Here is a 15,605-nt window from a genome sequence, read left to right on the forward strand (position 1 = left end):
TACGGTGGCTATAACAAGATTGTTTGACTCTCCCCGTTATTGGTACCACGACCATAACGCACAACAGAGCTGTGTTACGGTGGCTATGACAAGATTGTTTGGCTCTCCCCGTTATTGGTACCACGACCACAACGCACAACAGAGCTGTATCACGGTGGCTATGACAAGATTGTTTGGCTCTCCCCGTTATTGGAACCACGACCACAACGCACAACAGAGCTGTGTTACGTTGGATATGACAAGATTGTTTGGCTCTCCCCGTTATTGGAACCACGACCACAACGCACAACAGAGCTGTGTTACGGTGGCTATGACAAGATTGTTTGACTCTCCGCGTTATTGGTACCACGACCACAACGCACAACAGAGCTGTATCACGGTGGCTATGACAAGATTGTTGGGCTCTCCCCGTTATTGGTACCACGACCACAACGCACAACAGAGCTGTATCACGGTGGCTATGACAAGATTGTTGGGCTCTCCCCGTTATTGGTACCACGACCACAACGCACAACAGAGCCGTATTACGGTGGCTATGACAAGATTGTTTGGCTCTCCCCGTTATTGGTACCACGACCATAACGCACAACAGAGCTGTGTTACGGTGGCTATGACAAGATTGTTTGGCTCTCCCCGTTATTGGTACCACGACCACAACGCACAACAGAGCCGTATTACGGTGGCTATGACAAGATTGTTTGGCTCTCCCCGTTATTGGTACCACGACCACAACGCACAACAGAGCCGTATTACGGTGGCTATGACAAGATTGTTGGGCTCTCCCCGTTATTGGTACCACGACCACAACGCACAACAGAGCCGTGTTACCGTGGCTATGACAAGATTGTTTGGCTCTCCCCGTTATTGGAACCACGACCACAACGCACAACAGAGCTGTGTTACGGTGGCTATAACAAGATTGTTTGGCTCTCCCCGTTATTGGAACCACGACCACAACGCACAACAGAGCCGTATTACGGTGGCTATGACAAGATTGTTTGGCTCTCCCCGTTATTGGTACCACGACCACAACGCACAACAGAGCTGTGTTACGGTGGCTATAACAAGATTGTTTGGCTCTCCCCGTTATTGGAACCACGACCACAACGCACAACATAGCTGTGTTACGGTGGCTATGACAAGATTGTTTGGCTCTCCCCGTTATTGGAACCACGACCACAACGCACAACAGAGCTGTGTTACGGTGGCTATGACAAGATTGTTGGGCTCTCCGCGTTATTGGTACCACGACCACAACAGAGCTGTGTTACGGTGGCTATGACAAGATTGTTGGGCTCTCCGCGTTATTGGTACCACGACCACAACGCACAACATAGCTGTGTCACGGTGGATATGACAAGATTGTTGGGCTCTCCGCGTTATTGGAACCACACACGTTGGCAGTGGCACCGAAGCCGCGGAACTGAGGAGAAGTTGGCAGACAGGTTGACGGGGATAGATTGTGACGTCATACCTCACCGTGTCTTGTTGTCTATTCCGCAAGGGACACAACTTGTCACCACTGTGACGGCTTGTTTTGACACGATTGTTGTGTGTTGAAGTGGTACATGGGGGGGGGGGGGGGGGGGGGCTGTTGTAGGATGGACAGGAAATACCGTTGGGCTATGACAGGGATGGTTCATATTTCCCATGGTTTCCTTCTCACAAGCGTACATTTCGCCATGCGGTAGACTCATTATTCGAAGAAAGAGGCACCCAAGAGTGCCATTTCCCATGCAGTAAAAGCATCAAGCGAGAAAAAGGCACAGAAGCTAAGACCGGAAATAAGATCATAATCATCCGTGGTATGTGGTAATCCCCCACAATTCCGGAACGGCCCGACTTGACTTCCGGTGGGAGTGAGGAGAAGGTGTCTGCACAGCCTGACAGAGACTGGAGATACACAGACTTTTATTGGAACCGCTGAGTTATATGTACACATATATAACTCGGTGCGGCTTTGAACCCTGCAGTCTGCGAGTCTGTACAGAAGAGGTTGGGGTGTCTGTTGGAGCGCTGTCCACCCTGCGGCCCACGTGATCCTTACTCAGTACAGTGGAACCTCCCTTCTATGACCCCACCCCCCCCCACCCCCATTTAAGACACTCCCTCCCATCTGATTTTCACTTTGGTTTAGAGGTCTTAAGGGTTCCGCTGTACAGAGCTGGGTCAACTTGCATGCATGGCGGGTGAACGATCTGTTCAGCACCTCGCCATGCGTTGCGTCACCTAGAACCACCAGACAGACGGCAGCAGCAAAACATGAAGTGCTGTGCAGCAATCTCCCAACCCCCACCTCCCACCTACACTCCCTACCCCTTCCTTTTACTGGATCAACTGTTTACATTGGCTTCAGTTCAAGTCAAAGAGGAAGGGGGGGGGGGGGGGAGGGAGGGCGTGAATTAATCCATTGCCAATCTTCACAAACATTGATAAAACCTTATTTGAAAAACGACATCTCTTGATTTTTCTGGTTTGTTTCGCGCGGGGCATGGGGGGGGGGGAGAGAGGGGGGGAGAAGGGGTGCCAGGTTGATTAAAGGACTAAGCAGAACACAAAGACATAACTACAATTTGAACAAATGCAATCACTGGTGCATAAGTTATAAAAAAAACTTTTTTTTAAAGGCTTAACCAGAAAAGAGACCGTTTTCCGGAGGAAACAGAGCGGAAGACAAATCCAAGAAACTGTTGCCGCTGACGACTTCCGGTTTTTAGTATGCACGTGTTGACTACTACAGGTTTACCTTTACGAGTCACCTCGGGGGGGGGGGGGGGGGGGGGTAGTAGCCCACACTGTAATGAAGACCAACTTTACAGCCTTTTCCTCTTCCGACCTGTTGTACCAGTAGTGTTACGAAGCATTCAATAGATAACTTATGGTCGTCGTTTAAATTGGCGGTAAAACATTTCGAAGCGTGACTGCGTTACCAAAAGCCCAAAGCCATCTGGAACCTGCGTTCATACGCAAGTATCTAAACATTTGTACAAAATTGTTCTTTGTTGGTGTATCACTGGTGAGCCTCTTTAGCATTATCCTGGTGTTTTTCTGTTGGATTATATATCGTTAAAATCCTGTGTTTATGTGTTGCTAATGCATTGTTTGGTTCATCAAATTCCACATTGCGAGTGCCCAATGTATAATGTTTTCTTGAACAGTGATTTTAAGAAACTTGCTCTAATAACTTCAACAATTTAGATGTTAGGCATATGACATGGTTTTTTATATTTAGTCAAGTTTTGACTAAATATTTTAACATCGAGGGGGAATCGAAACGAGGGTCGTGGTGTATGTGCGTGTGTCTGTGTGTGTGTGTGTCTGTGTGTGTGTGTGTGTGTGTGTGTGTGTGTAGAGCGATTCAGACTAAACTACTGGACCGATCTTTATGAAATTTGACATGAGAGTTCCTGGGTATGAAATCCCCGAACGTTTTTTTTCATTTTTTTGATAAATGTCTTTGATGACGTCATATCCGGCTTTTCGTGAAAGTTGAGGCGGCACTGTCACGCCCTCATTTTTCAACCAAATTGGTTGAAATTTTGGTCAAGTAATCTTCGACGAAGCCCGGACTTCGGTATTGCATTTCAGCTTGGTGGCTTAAAAATTAATTAATGACTTTGGTCATTAAAAATCTGAAAATTGTAAAAAAAAAAAAAAAATTTATAAAACGATCCAAATTTACGTTTATCTTATTCTCCATCATTTGCTGATTCCAAAAACATATAAATATGTTATATTTGGATTAAAAACAAGCTCTGAAAATTAAATATATAAAAATTATTATCAAAATTAAATTGTCCAAATCAATTTAAAAACACTTTCATCTTATTCCTTGTTGGTTCCTGATTCCAAAAACATATAGATATGATATGTTTGGATTAAAAACACGCTCAGAAAGTTAAAACGAACAGAGGTACAGAAAAGCGTGCTATCCTTCTCAGCGCAACGAATACCCCGCTCTTCATGTCAATTCCACGGGCACTGCCTTTGCCACGGGCTGTGGAGTGACGATGCTACGAGTATACGGTCTTGCTGCGTTGCGTTGCGTTCAGTTTCATTCTGTGAGTTCGACAGCTACTTGACTAAATATTGTATTTTCGCCTTACGCGACTTGTTTTATGTAAGAACAAAGCAGACATCCAAACAGACACCACAAAGATTAAGGTATAAATATCAGATTGCGATGCATATTTTGAATGAAACTCGGTGCCCGAATGTTGTTGTTTGTGATGTCATGATTTGTGTATTCAGTGTTGACGTTGTGTGTGTTTCAGCAAGACGAGTTAGTTCCCCCTAGATGTGGCGGCTGCACGACATCAGGAAACTGCAAATGTTTAGGAGAAAAAGGATCCAGGGTAAGTATTTTGCCTTTCGTGCTTTTCCTGTCATCCATTCTTGCCAAACTGGAATCCAGACAATTTTGAGTTGGACAGGTTGTTGGTTTTCATTCGCCCCCCCCCCCCCCCCCCTTCCCCCCAATGTTGGGACATTTGTAGACGGGTTGAAAAGGTCTTGGACATTTTAAAGGAGCTTGGGAACGATGGTAACATTTTATAAGAATGTTTCATTTAGCAAGGAATTGTCCTCAATGTCTTGAAGTGAGAAGAACAATACACACAAACACTCATTTGTGTCTTCAAAGTTTGTCGCAAACAGTATGCACAGTCAATTGGTGGTCTACGACTGTTATCGATGACTTTATGATGACGTTGTGATGACTTTGTGGTGACTTAGTGGTGACGTCGTGATGACTAAGTGATGACGTTGTGACCACGTACGTAGCCTGACTTACTAAATAATTGTTACGTCCTCTTAGGGCCAGTTGGCCTATCTTGGGAACTTGAAAATGACGTAGTGGTGACGTTGAGATGACGTTGAAAGGACTTAATGATGACGTAGTGATGACGTTGAGATAACTTTGAAAGGACGTAGAGATGATGTTGAAAGGACGTAGAGATGACTTTGAAAGGAGTCCATGATAACGTAGTGCTTGTTGTGTTCAGGGTACCCCAGGACTGATAGGACCGGAGGGTCCCCAAGGCAACCAAGGCTTCCCCGGCCCCGAGGGTCTGCCCGGCCCTAAAGGTTTCAAGGGAACCGGTGGAGGCCCCGGCCCGCTGGGAGAGAAGGGAAACAGGGTGAGTACACTCTGCCTCTTTGTCATCGTCACACATTTCTTTGTCATGACAGCACATTATTTCTTTGTCATGACCACACATTGTTTCTTTATCAGGACCACACCTTATTTCTTTTTCATGAACACACATTATTTCTGTGTCATCTTCATACCTCACTTCTTTGTCATGACCACACGTACATTATTTCTTTGTCTTGACCACACATTATTTCTTTGTCATCTTCACACCTTACTTCTTTGTCATGACAACACCTTATGTCTTTGTCACATTCATTTACTTTCTTCTTCTTGCTGTAGCGTTTTGTTCGTGCTTGTGTTGTTTTCACGAGTTTGTCAATGTATGGAAGTCTGTATGGGCGATGAAAGTGCGCCTGCCGTCTGTCTTGTCTGTCTGTATGTCTGTCTATTTGAGTCTTTTCCTTCGTCTGGGTCTGTTTGTCAATGTTCCTGTCCTACTGGATATTGACGTCACAATATGATGCATCCCCACCCCACACACCCCCATCTTTCCACGACTGTCTGATGTTGCCATCGGTTGGTAATGTTTCCTCACGGTTGTCTGACTCGAGGAGGCCTTAGGTACGTGTTGTCACCGTAGTACCAGGTCGTCTACCTGCCTTAGATGTGTGATAGATGTGTCATCTTCCTGGCTTTTATTTGTAATTCTTTCTCTGGTCTTCTCCTCGCCATCCCAGTTTTCATCGCCTTCTCGTTTTTGGACGTTCGTTCTTACTTCTCTTGAGGCTCTTGTGTTGGATCGACAGTCTTACTTCTCTTGAGGCTCTTGTGTTGGATCGACAGTCTTACTTCTCTTGAGGCTCTTGTGTTGGATCGACAGTCTTACTTCTCTTGAGGCTCTTGTGTTGGATCGACAGTCTTACTTCTCTTGAGGCTCTTGTGTTGGATCGACAGTCTTACTTCTCTTGAGGCTCTTGTGTTGGATCGACAGTCTTACTTCTCTTGAGGCTCTTGTGTTGGATCGACAGTCTTACTTCTCTTGAGGCTCTTGTGTTGGATCGACAGTCTTACTTCTCTTGAGGCTCTTGTGTTGGATCGACAGTCTTACTTCTCTTGAGGCTCTTGTGTTGGATCGACAGTCTTACTTCTCTTGAGGCTCTTGTGTTGGATCGACAGTCTTACTTCTCTTGAGGCTCTTGTGTTGGATCGACAGTCTTACTTCTCTTGAGGCTCTTGTGTTGGATCGACAGTCTTACTTCTCTTGAGGCTCTTGTGTTGGATCGACAGTCTTACTTCTCTTGAGGCTCTTGTGTTGGATCGACAGTCTTACTTCTCTTGAGGCTCTTGTGTTGGATCGACAGTGCAGCAAAGTCTGCATTCTCTACGACCGATCGCTATTTTCTTTTCTGGCAGTGTTGTGTCTTCGTATCTTCTTTCTCTCTCAGCCTCCCATCTAATTGCTGGTTCCTATGTTTGTGTTATTGCTAACCTTAGCTGTCGTTACACCCAGTCTGGCTCGTACACACTCCAATCTCTGGTTCCTATGTTTGTGTTATTGCTAGCCTTAGCTGTCGTTACACCCAGTCTGGCTCGTACACACTCCAGTCTCTCTGGTTTACATGGAGCTTTCTGTGAGCACCGACTGTGCTGATTCAGTTATTGCCTCGCCTTGAAAGCCAGCCAAGAGCAACACTGCGCGGCCTCTGCCGGCATGGCGTCTCCACCTGTCTTGTTCTTGTCTCGTCTCTGATGGGGGAGGGGGGGGGGGTCTGCCTGGTGTTTGAATTGTGTCACTCGTCCCCATTTTTCACCTTATTCAGTGTTCCCTCCTGTTTGGGTGCACGGTCCATCTGTCTTTGTCGCGGTCTGACAGTGTCACGTGGTCTGACTGTGTTACAAGCAGTGATGTCGTGGTCCGACCAAAGATATTCCGCCTGACTAGCAGTGTTGGTCCAAGGCTTCGGTCTTCGGTCATGGCGCGTCTACTTTTCCCAAGCGAGGATGCTATATCAATCTTTTGTTATTGAAAGACGCACTTTTTTTGCAATGTCGGGTGGAAAAGTTTTTCACAGTTTCTGGGTTTCTGTGTAAAACGACCGAGACGTACCCATGGGAACACGACAAAGGGAACAGGAATCGTGTGAAGAACAGAGAACGGAATGCGGAACTGTGAGTGTGGAGTGTGAGGGCATAGCGGGCACTCCCTGTGACACGTGACGTCACGATGCACGTGCACCGAGATGAGAGGCAACGACTATGTAGGGGAAGGGCCCCTAATATGGACCACCTTTTGTTTATTGCTGATAACTAGCTTGTTTTCTTGCGAAGAAGTTTCATTTTGTGGTTGGTAGTCCTTCTCTCTTAGTTTAAAAGTTAGGCCTAATTAGAGTGAAATAGCTTTGATAGACCTTCAGCAAAAATTAAATACAGAAAAAATCACAAATGGTCCATATTAGGAGCCTGGGCGCCCAATATGGACCAGTGAATTAAGCGGCCTTCACGAATCACTGTAAAAAGCCCCCTATACTTCAAAATAACATGATATAACTTAGTGTGCAAGTCAGACAAATTCAAATATGCTTTAGATTTAGCTGTTTCGGGTTGATGAGAGCATTATTTGAAGCACACCAGGAAACTGAAAAAGCTTATCAAAAACAGAGTGAAAATAAGTGAAATTATCAACTTCCACAAAAAAAAGACTATTTTGTTATATTTGTTTTAAATCTCGAGGGCTAGTTATAGGTTATTTTCAGCAAGCTTCTTAATGAATTAATTAAAATTGCCTTTAGTTTTTATTTTCTTCGATTTATTGAAGGTGGTCCATATTAGGGGACTCACACATACTTTGAGGTTTTGCTATTATTTTTTGTTTGCAGTAGAAACTCGGGGTACACACTGTTAAAATGTAACAAATACTGTCTTAGCTGTCATATATAGCCATTTTTGTGTTATGAAAGCTTTGGCTGTGGACAGAAACGAGTCCGTTTTAGCGGCAAATTTGGAGTGGTCGCTGCCAAAAGTGAAAAAAAAGCGAAAAAGCCTAACGGTTTTGAGGTTTGTGTTTCTGCAACTGTTTTGACATGTGCAACTTATCCAGAGAGGGTGAATAAAGCGAATGAAATTGTTTTGAGCGCTCTAGCGCCGTTAGTTTGTCAGAACAGCAGGTGGTCCATTTTAGGAGCCGGTCCATATTAGGACCCTTTCCCCTATGGGTCGTCTTTTCAGCCTGACGCCGTCTGTCTGCACCGGGCACCACACATGTGTGTGTTAAATCTGATTCGTGCACACATCTGTCTGTGTGTGTTAAATATGATTCGTGCACACATCTGTCTGTGTATGTTATATCTGATTCGTGCACACATCTGTCTGTGTATGTTATATCTGATTCGTGCACACATCTGTCTGTGTATGTTATATCTGATTCGTGCACACATCTGTCTGTGTATGTTATATCTGATTCGTGCACACATCTGTCTGTGTATGTTAAATCTGATTCGTGCACACATCTGTCTGTGTATGTTATATCTGATTCGTGCACACATCTGTCTGTGTATGTTATATCTGATTCGTGCACACATCTGTCTGTGTATGTTAAATCTGATTCGTGCACACATCTGTCTGTGTATGTTATATCTGATTCGTGCACACATCTGCCTGTGTATGTTATATCTGATTCGTGCACACATCTGTCTGTGTATGTTATATCTGATTCGTGCACACATCTGTCTGTGTATGTTATATCTGATTCGTGCACACATCTGTCTGTGTATGTTAAATCTGATTCGTGCACACATCTGTCTGTGTATGTTATATCTGATTCGTGCACACATCTGCCTGTGTATGTTATATCTGATTCGTGCACACATCTGTCTGTGTATGTTATATCTGATTCGTGCACACATCTGTCTGTGTATGTTATATCTGATTCGTGCACACATCTGTCTGTGTATGTTAAATCTGATTCGTGCACACATCTGTCTGTGTATGTTATATCTGATTCGTGCACACATCTGTCTGTGTATGTTATATCTGATTCGTGCACACATCTGTCTGTGTATGTTATATATCTGATTCGTGCACACATCTGTCTGTGTATGTTATATCTGATTCGTGCACACATCTGCCTGTGTATGTTATATCTGATTCGTGCACACATCTGCCTGTGTATGTTATATCTGATTCGTGCACACATCTGTCTGTGTATGTTAAATCTGATTCGTGCACACATCTGTCTGTGACTCTGTGACTTGTCAGGTACACGCCTCCGTGTCTCTGTGTGTCTGTGGTTCCCTCCCTCTCTGTCCAGGTGTCTCCCCCGTGCTGTGACTGTCGCAGTCACTGAGTTATGTATAGACTGTATGTGTATACATCTGTGTGGTCAGTCCCGTCACGCCTTTTCTTGACGCGCTGTCTTCGTCTTGTCGAGGCTTGTCCGAGTGTTGTGGAATGTGCTGGGAAACCTACCTCATGTTTCCTACATCCGATATTTCCTATATAATGGAAATGACATGCTTTGTCATGTTACATTGCTCACTAAAACTACATGGAGACATTGTGCAATGGCAGTGTAGGATTGTCATGTAACATTCCTCACTAAAAGTGCATGGAGACATTGTGCAATGGCAGTGTAGGATTGTCATGTAACATTCCTCACTAAAAGTGCATGGAGGTGATTCCAGTGCCTGGTTATCAAATTCTCGCCTCTCAGACGTTGAGGAAAGACGGCCTCGTAGCGTGATTAAAGACTTTACCCCACGTTGGGATGCTGCGTGGCATGACTGCTGCATTAGCGCTGCTGGGAGGATGACGTAACGCCTGCTGGGGGCCTGTAGCACAGACTTCTCTTTAGATCTCTGTGTCTATGTGTTGCACGTGCTGAGTCAGTCACTCCCTGCTCTCCTCGCCTGGATTGCCCCCTGCTACCCTGGAGTTAATTATAATCACCTCACACCTGACAGCACCGCACATCCAGCCCCCTCCTCAGCTACTTCTAAACCAGTAGCACCTGCGTAACTCCAGGTCCTGACAGCAGCACCTATGTTACTGTTCATGTACTCTTCATCTTCCGCTTGCTGGAGATCAGAGAAGGTCGGAGAATGTAGGAAAGAATACTTCTCTCGTTTCTTCCTGGATTTGCGATGTAAAAGAGACTGGCGCCACTGTCTCGTACCTTTTGATGTGGCTGGGTCCTTCACTCTAGGGGGGGTGGACAGGGAGGTGATAAAGACGACAGAAAGGTTGCCGCCCCGTGCTAAATGAGGCAGAGAGGACGTGTTTCACAGAGAGCTGCAGTCAAGCCTTTGCTTTACGATGAGGTGTTGTCGGTCGTGGATGAGTTTTCCGTCTGTCGCACTCTCTCTCTTCCTCTTACTTCTTCCCACACTGCTCTGCACTGCTCGTCTCAACAGGAATTTCTCAACACACCACTCTCTCTCACACTCTCTCTTTCTCTCTCTCTCTCTCGTAAATAAAGTTCAATTCAATTCAATTCAATTCTCTTGCTCTTGCTCTAGCTCTAGCTCTCTCTCTCTCTCTCTCTCTCTCTCTCTCTCTCTCTCGTACCCCCTCCCCCCAACGCACACACCCAAGGAGCACCTGGATTTCTGTAGTTTACTCGGGCTCTGTGCATGCCCACCCATCTACACACACAGGGCGTGTCTGGCAATCTGTGGGTCAAAGGTCGGTAGTGCTGACATGGCACGTCATCTTGGCCCCTTGGCACGGAACCCTCCCCCTTCACCCCCCTCCTTCACCCCCCTCACCACTGACGCCGCGAGACTGTACCCAGTTGTACAAGATTCACTCTCTCTCTCTGTCTCTCTCTCTGTCTCTCTCTGTCTGTCTCTCTCTCTCTCTGTCTTTCTCTCTCTCTCTCTGTCTCTCTCTGTCTCTCTCTCTCTCGGTATGCTTCTCTCTTTTCTCACTCTCTCTTTTCCTACTCTCTCTCTCTCTCTCTCTCTCTCTCTCTCTCGCTCTCTCTCTCTCTCTCTCTCTCGGTATGCTTCTCTCTTTTCTCACTCTCTCTTTTCCTACTCTCTCTCTCTCTCTCTCTTCCTACTCTCTCTCTCTCTCTCTCTCTCTCTTTTCTCACTCTCTCATTTCCTACTCTCTCTCTCTCTCTCTCTGTCTCTCTGTCTCTCTCTCTCTCTCTCTCTCTCTCTCTCTCGGTATGCTTCTCTCTTTTCTCACTCTCTTTTCCTACTCTCTCTCTCTCTCTCTCTCTCTCTCTCTCTCTGTCTCTCTCTCTCTCTCTCTCTTTCGGTATGCTTCTCTCTTTTCTCACTCTCTCTTTTCCTACTCTCTCTCTCTCTTTTCCTACTCTCTCTCTCTCTCTCTCTCTCGGTATCCTTCTCTCTTTTCTCACTCTCTCATTTCCTACTCTCTCTCTCTCTCTCTCTCTCTCTCTCTCTCTCTCTCTCTCTCTCTCTCTCTCTCTCGGTATGCTTCTCTCTTTTCTCACTCTCTCTTTTCCTACTCTCTCTCTCTCTCTCTCTCTCTCTCTCTCTCTCTCTCTCTCTCTCTCTCTCTCTCTCTCGGTATGCTTCTCTTTTCTCACTCTCTCTTTTCCTACTCTCTCTCTCTCTCTCTCTCTCTTTCTCTCAATCTTTTTCTTTCTCTCTCTCTCAGACAGAAGCCAGGTGTAGAAGAATGAGCGTGATGCACGAGCTGATTGTCAGAGTCCCGAGAAAACACAGTGTCTGACACAGGGAAGCTGACTCGTTCCTTGCTGCACGGGGGTGGGTAAAATGTAGGCCTGGCGATGACGGAATGTGGACTGTGTCATTTTGCACTGGCACCCCCTGGCGCTGCCCTGTGGCGGCTGGCTTGTGTGCAATGTGTAGCGTGGTGCAGCCCACAGGCGGGGAGAGGAACTTGGCTCAAAGTTCACCTACATTGCCACCGAGAGATGTACGAAGATCACAACTCAGTGCCATCAGCGCGCCAGGGGGGAACAGGCTCGAGGTACCAGACGGCCATCAGTCTTCCTCCCGAGGGGGGGGGGGGGGGGGGCGGGGAGTGGGGCTTTCCGTCTTTATCATACGCCTCACACTTTTCCCATTACGACACCTCACTTTGAACCCACAGTGTCTATTTTCAGCGTCCATTACGACACTTCCCACGAAACTCTCTTTCTTCGGAAAGTCCTCTTCAAGGAAAAGATAACTATGCATGTCTGCTCATTTCCTTCCTGTTCTGGCGTTTTATGTCTTGTTTGTATGCCGAGGAAACGCATTATGCTTTGTTTCCGCATGTTACACTTTCCTCTATGTCCTGATAGTTCTATCAAAGAGTGTATCCCTACGTCTATGACATATCCTCTGTCACGATAGTTCAATGGCATAATTATCCTCTATGTCCCGATAGTTCTATGGCATATCCTCTATGTCATGATAGTTCTATGGCATATCCTCAATGTCATGATAGTTCTATGGCATATCCTCTGTGTCATGATAGTTCTATGGCATATCCTCTATGTCCTGATAGTTCTATGGCATATCCTCTATGTCCTGATAGTTATATGGCATATCCTCTATGTCCTGATAGTTCTATGGCATAGCCTCTATGTCCTGATAGCTCTATGGCATAGCCTCTATGTCCTGTTAGTTCTATGGCATAATTATCCTCTGTCATACTAGTTCTATGGCATAATTATCCTCTATGTCATAGTAGTTATATGGTATACCCTCTATGTCCTGATAGTTCTATGGCATAGCCTCTATGTCACCAGTTATATGGCATACAGACACATTGTCGGCATGGCAGTCGGTACAGTAGTCCACAGGCTTTGCCCTACGCCGCTCAAACAAAAGCAAATGAAAACAAATTCCTGGTCAATACCTGTGACCAGGCATCAGTTTTGAACTGACAGAGACCAGAGGCTAGTTAGACCAGGCATCAGTTTTGAACTGACAGAGACCAGAGGCTAGTTAGACCACAGAGCTTAGACAACAGAGCTTAGACCACAGAGCTTAGACTACAGAGCTTAGACCACAGAGCTTAGACCACAGAGCTTAGACCACAGTTAGACCCGGCCTGATCAGGCGACCAGACAACGCGTTCTCTACACTGCTACATAGATGTGAGGGCCTGGGTCAATCATGGGTAGGGCCACGTCAAACAAGACATGTACAGTGACTGAAGGGGTCAGCTGAACAAGATGGACGTGCTGACGATGCCTGGCCTTGGCGTTGCTGCCAACGTACGCTGCACTTATCTTTGACTCCACGTACACCATGCCATGCATGCCGACCCTTGGACTGTGGTGCTCTGGGCAAAGAGCTTACACCATGCCATGCATGCCGACCCTTGGACTGTGGTGCTCTGGGCAAAGAGCTTACACCATGCCATGCATGCCGACCCTTGGACTGTGGTGCTCTGGGCAAAGAGCTTACACCATGCCATGCATGTCGACCCTTGGACTGTGGTGCTCTGGGCAAAGAGCTTACACCATGCCATGCATGCCGACCCTTGGACTGTGGTGCTCTGGGCAAAGAGCTTACACCATGCCATGCATGTCGACCCTTGGACTGTGGTGCTCTGGGCAAAGAGCTTACATCATGCCATGCATCCCGACCCTTGGACTGTGGTGCTCTGGGCAAAGAGCTTACACCATGCCATGCATGTCGACCCTTGGACTGTGGTGCTCTGGGCAAAGAGCTTACACCATGCCATGCATGCCGACCCTTGGACTGTGGTGCTCTGGGCAAAGAGCTTACACCATGCCATGCATGCCGACCCTTGGACTGTGGTGCTCTGGGCAAAGAGCTTCCCGGCTGGGCGTAGCCTGGATGATCTTTGCTGAAGAGGTTAATAATAGTGATAATTATTTTTGTCTTTCAATTCTTTTAAAGCCGCGTGTGTTTTGTATTACGTACGGTCATGTAAGGCATGGTCGTATAGTATTAATTTTGTGTCGTGTCATGAGAGGCCCTCTACAAAATATCACACCGGACTGACTAGGCCTGCTTATTCTACTTGCCATTCTGTTACTTTTTTATGCACTTCATTATTTCTGTTTAATGTGTACTTTTTTTGGCGGGGGGACTTTTTTTTCCAATCGTAACCATAACTGACATCAGTTACCGCTCTTGAAGACTGTCGCGTTCTTTCCTTGTTGATCTGGTTTTTAGACGGGCGTACGTATTGCGTTGTTGTAAGAAAAACGTCAAAACACGACTGCAAGGAACCGGTGTAGAGTGGGTTTTCTGGTGGAGAGGGAGCGAGAGCGAAACTCTGTCGGTGAGCGAGGAGGATGGAGTTGTCGGCCCATGTGCGCGTGATGGATTATGGGACCTGTAACTCAACCGGAGCCTTCGGGACTTCACGCTTGCAGATGCCTGGCATTCTGGAACATTCTTTCACAGGATTGTTTAAACAAGTCCCTTCTCATATTCCTCAACGTAAACCACACCAACAAAGCATGTATTTGTTGGTTGTGATATTATCAACTTTAAGAGCAGCGCAAGTTTCTCACATAGTAAATACTCTGTCTCTCTCTCTCTCTCTCTCTCTCTCTGTCTCTGTCTCTGTCTCTGTCTCTCTCTCTCTCTCTCTCTCTCTCTCTCTCTCTCTCTCTCTCTCTCTCTCAGAACAAAGATGCAAGTGTGTGTGTATATATCTACAATCTCCGCAATAATTATGTGAGGCCGCCAGATTTTCTATTTGCCGTACACAAGACTTGGGCTCATGATTCCCCTTTCCTCTCTCTATGTTTTGAGGCGTAAATTGCTTGTGGGCGGTGGGGTGGGGAATGCACACATTGTATTTCAGTTGTAGCTTCATCACGTTATGTCAATGCAAGTTACTTTCAAATTTTCGATTTTGTTTTGTTCTGGGGGGGGGGGGGGTGGAGGGGGCTGGGCGAGGGGGGGGGCTAGTTGTGTGTGTGTGTGTGGAGTCTCAATACCCTGGTGTGAGAGTTCTTCCGCGACCCTTCACCTGTATGTTTGTATAACGGCACCAGTCTTTGTATAACTTGGTAGCACCGGTGTTTGGCTTTGGTCAGACCTGCAGCGTGCTGGCAGTGTAAACACAAGGCACCCATTAGCGGGGTCCCTTCTGGCTGTCATGGCCAGATATCACGTGCTTGCGGTGGCACAGTGGTTGGCACGTTAACATGGCAGCGTAACAGACAGTTCACTGTCTTCACTGCAGACTGGATCATTATGTTGTGGACGTCCTTTACGACTCTGGAGAATATTTGTCTTGTTTTTGATTGATTAGTAGCAGGGATGTCACGAGCATTCACCCTCTGTGGCAAATGTGGCGCTATGGCTATGATGCAAGTTGAGGCAATGTTGGGAAGTGCAGGGCAGCAGTCCATGGTGTCAATCTTGGCACAAAGGGAACAAGTCTAAATGATGGCAACGTTTTCGGAGATTTGGAATAAATTGAGGCGTTTCGCCGACAGCTGAGGCCAGATGGTATCCCTGAATGATGGTGCCTTTGTAACCAGTACCTACCTGTCCTCCGTCAAACTGAAGAGCTTCCCTGCGTCACCCCCCCACCC

The 15,605-nt window shown here is 46.4% G+C and overlaps 1 protein-coding gene across 1 annotated transcript in view; it reads left to right on the forward strand.

Moving 5' to 3' along the window:
- The window catches only part of LOC138945808 (collagen alpha-2(IV) chain-like), a 127,707-nt gene that overhangs the window by 37,598 nt on the left and 74,504 nt on the right, over positions 1 to 15,605 (forward strand). The window contains exons 3-4 of the mRNA XM_070317317.1: positions 4,275 to 4,355; positions 5,004 to 5,138. Coding sequence (XP_070173418.1) covers positions 4,275 to 4,355; positions 5,004 to 5,138 — 216 coding nt within the window. The remainder of the gene's footprint in view (positions 1 to 4,274; positions 4,356 to 5,003; positions 5,139 to 15,605) is intronic.

Source organism: Littorina saxatilis, linkage group LG13 (genome assembly GCF_037325665.1).
Source record: "Littorina saxatilis isolate snail1 linkage group LG13, US_GU_Lsax_2.0, whole genome shotgun sequence".
NCBI classification, from domain to species: Eukaryota; Metazoa; Mollusca; class Gastropoda; order Littorinimorpha; family Littorinidae; genus Littorina; species Littorina saxatilis.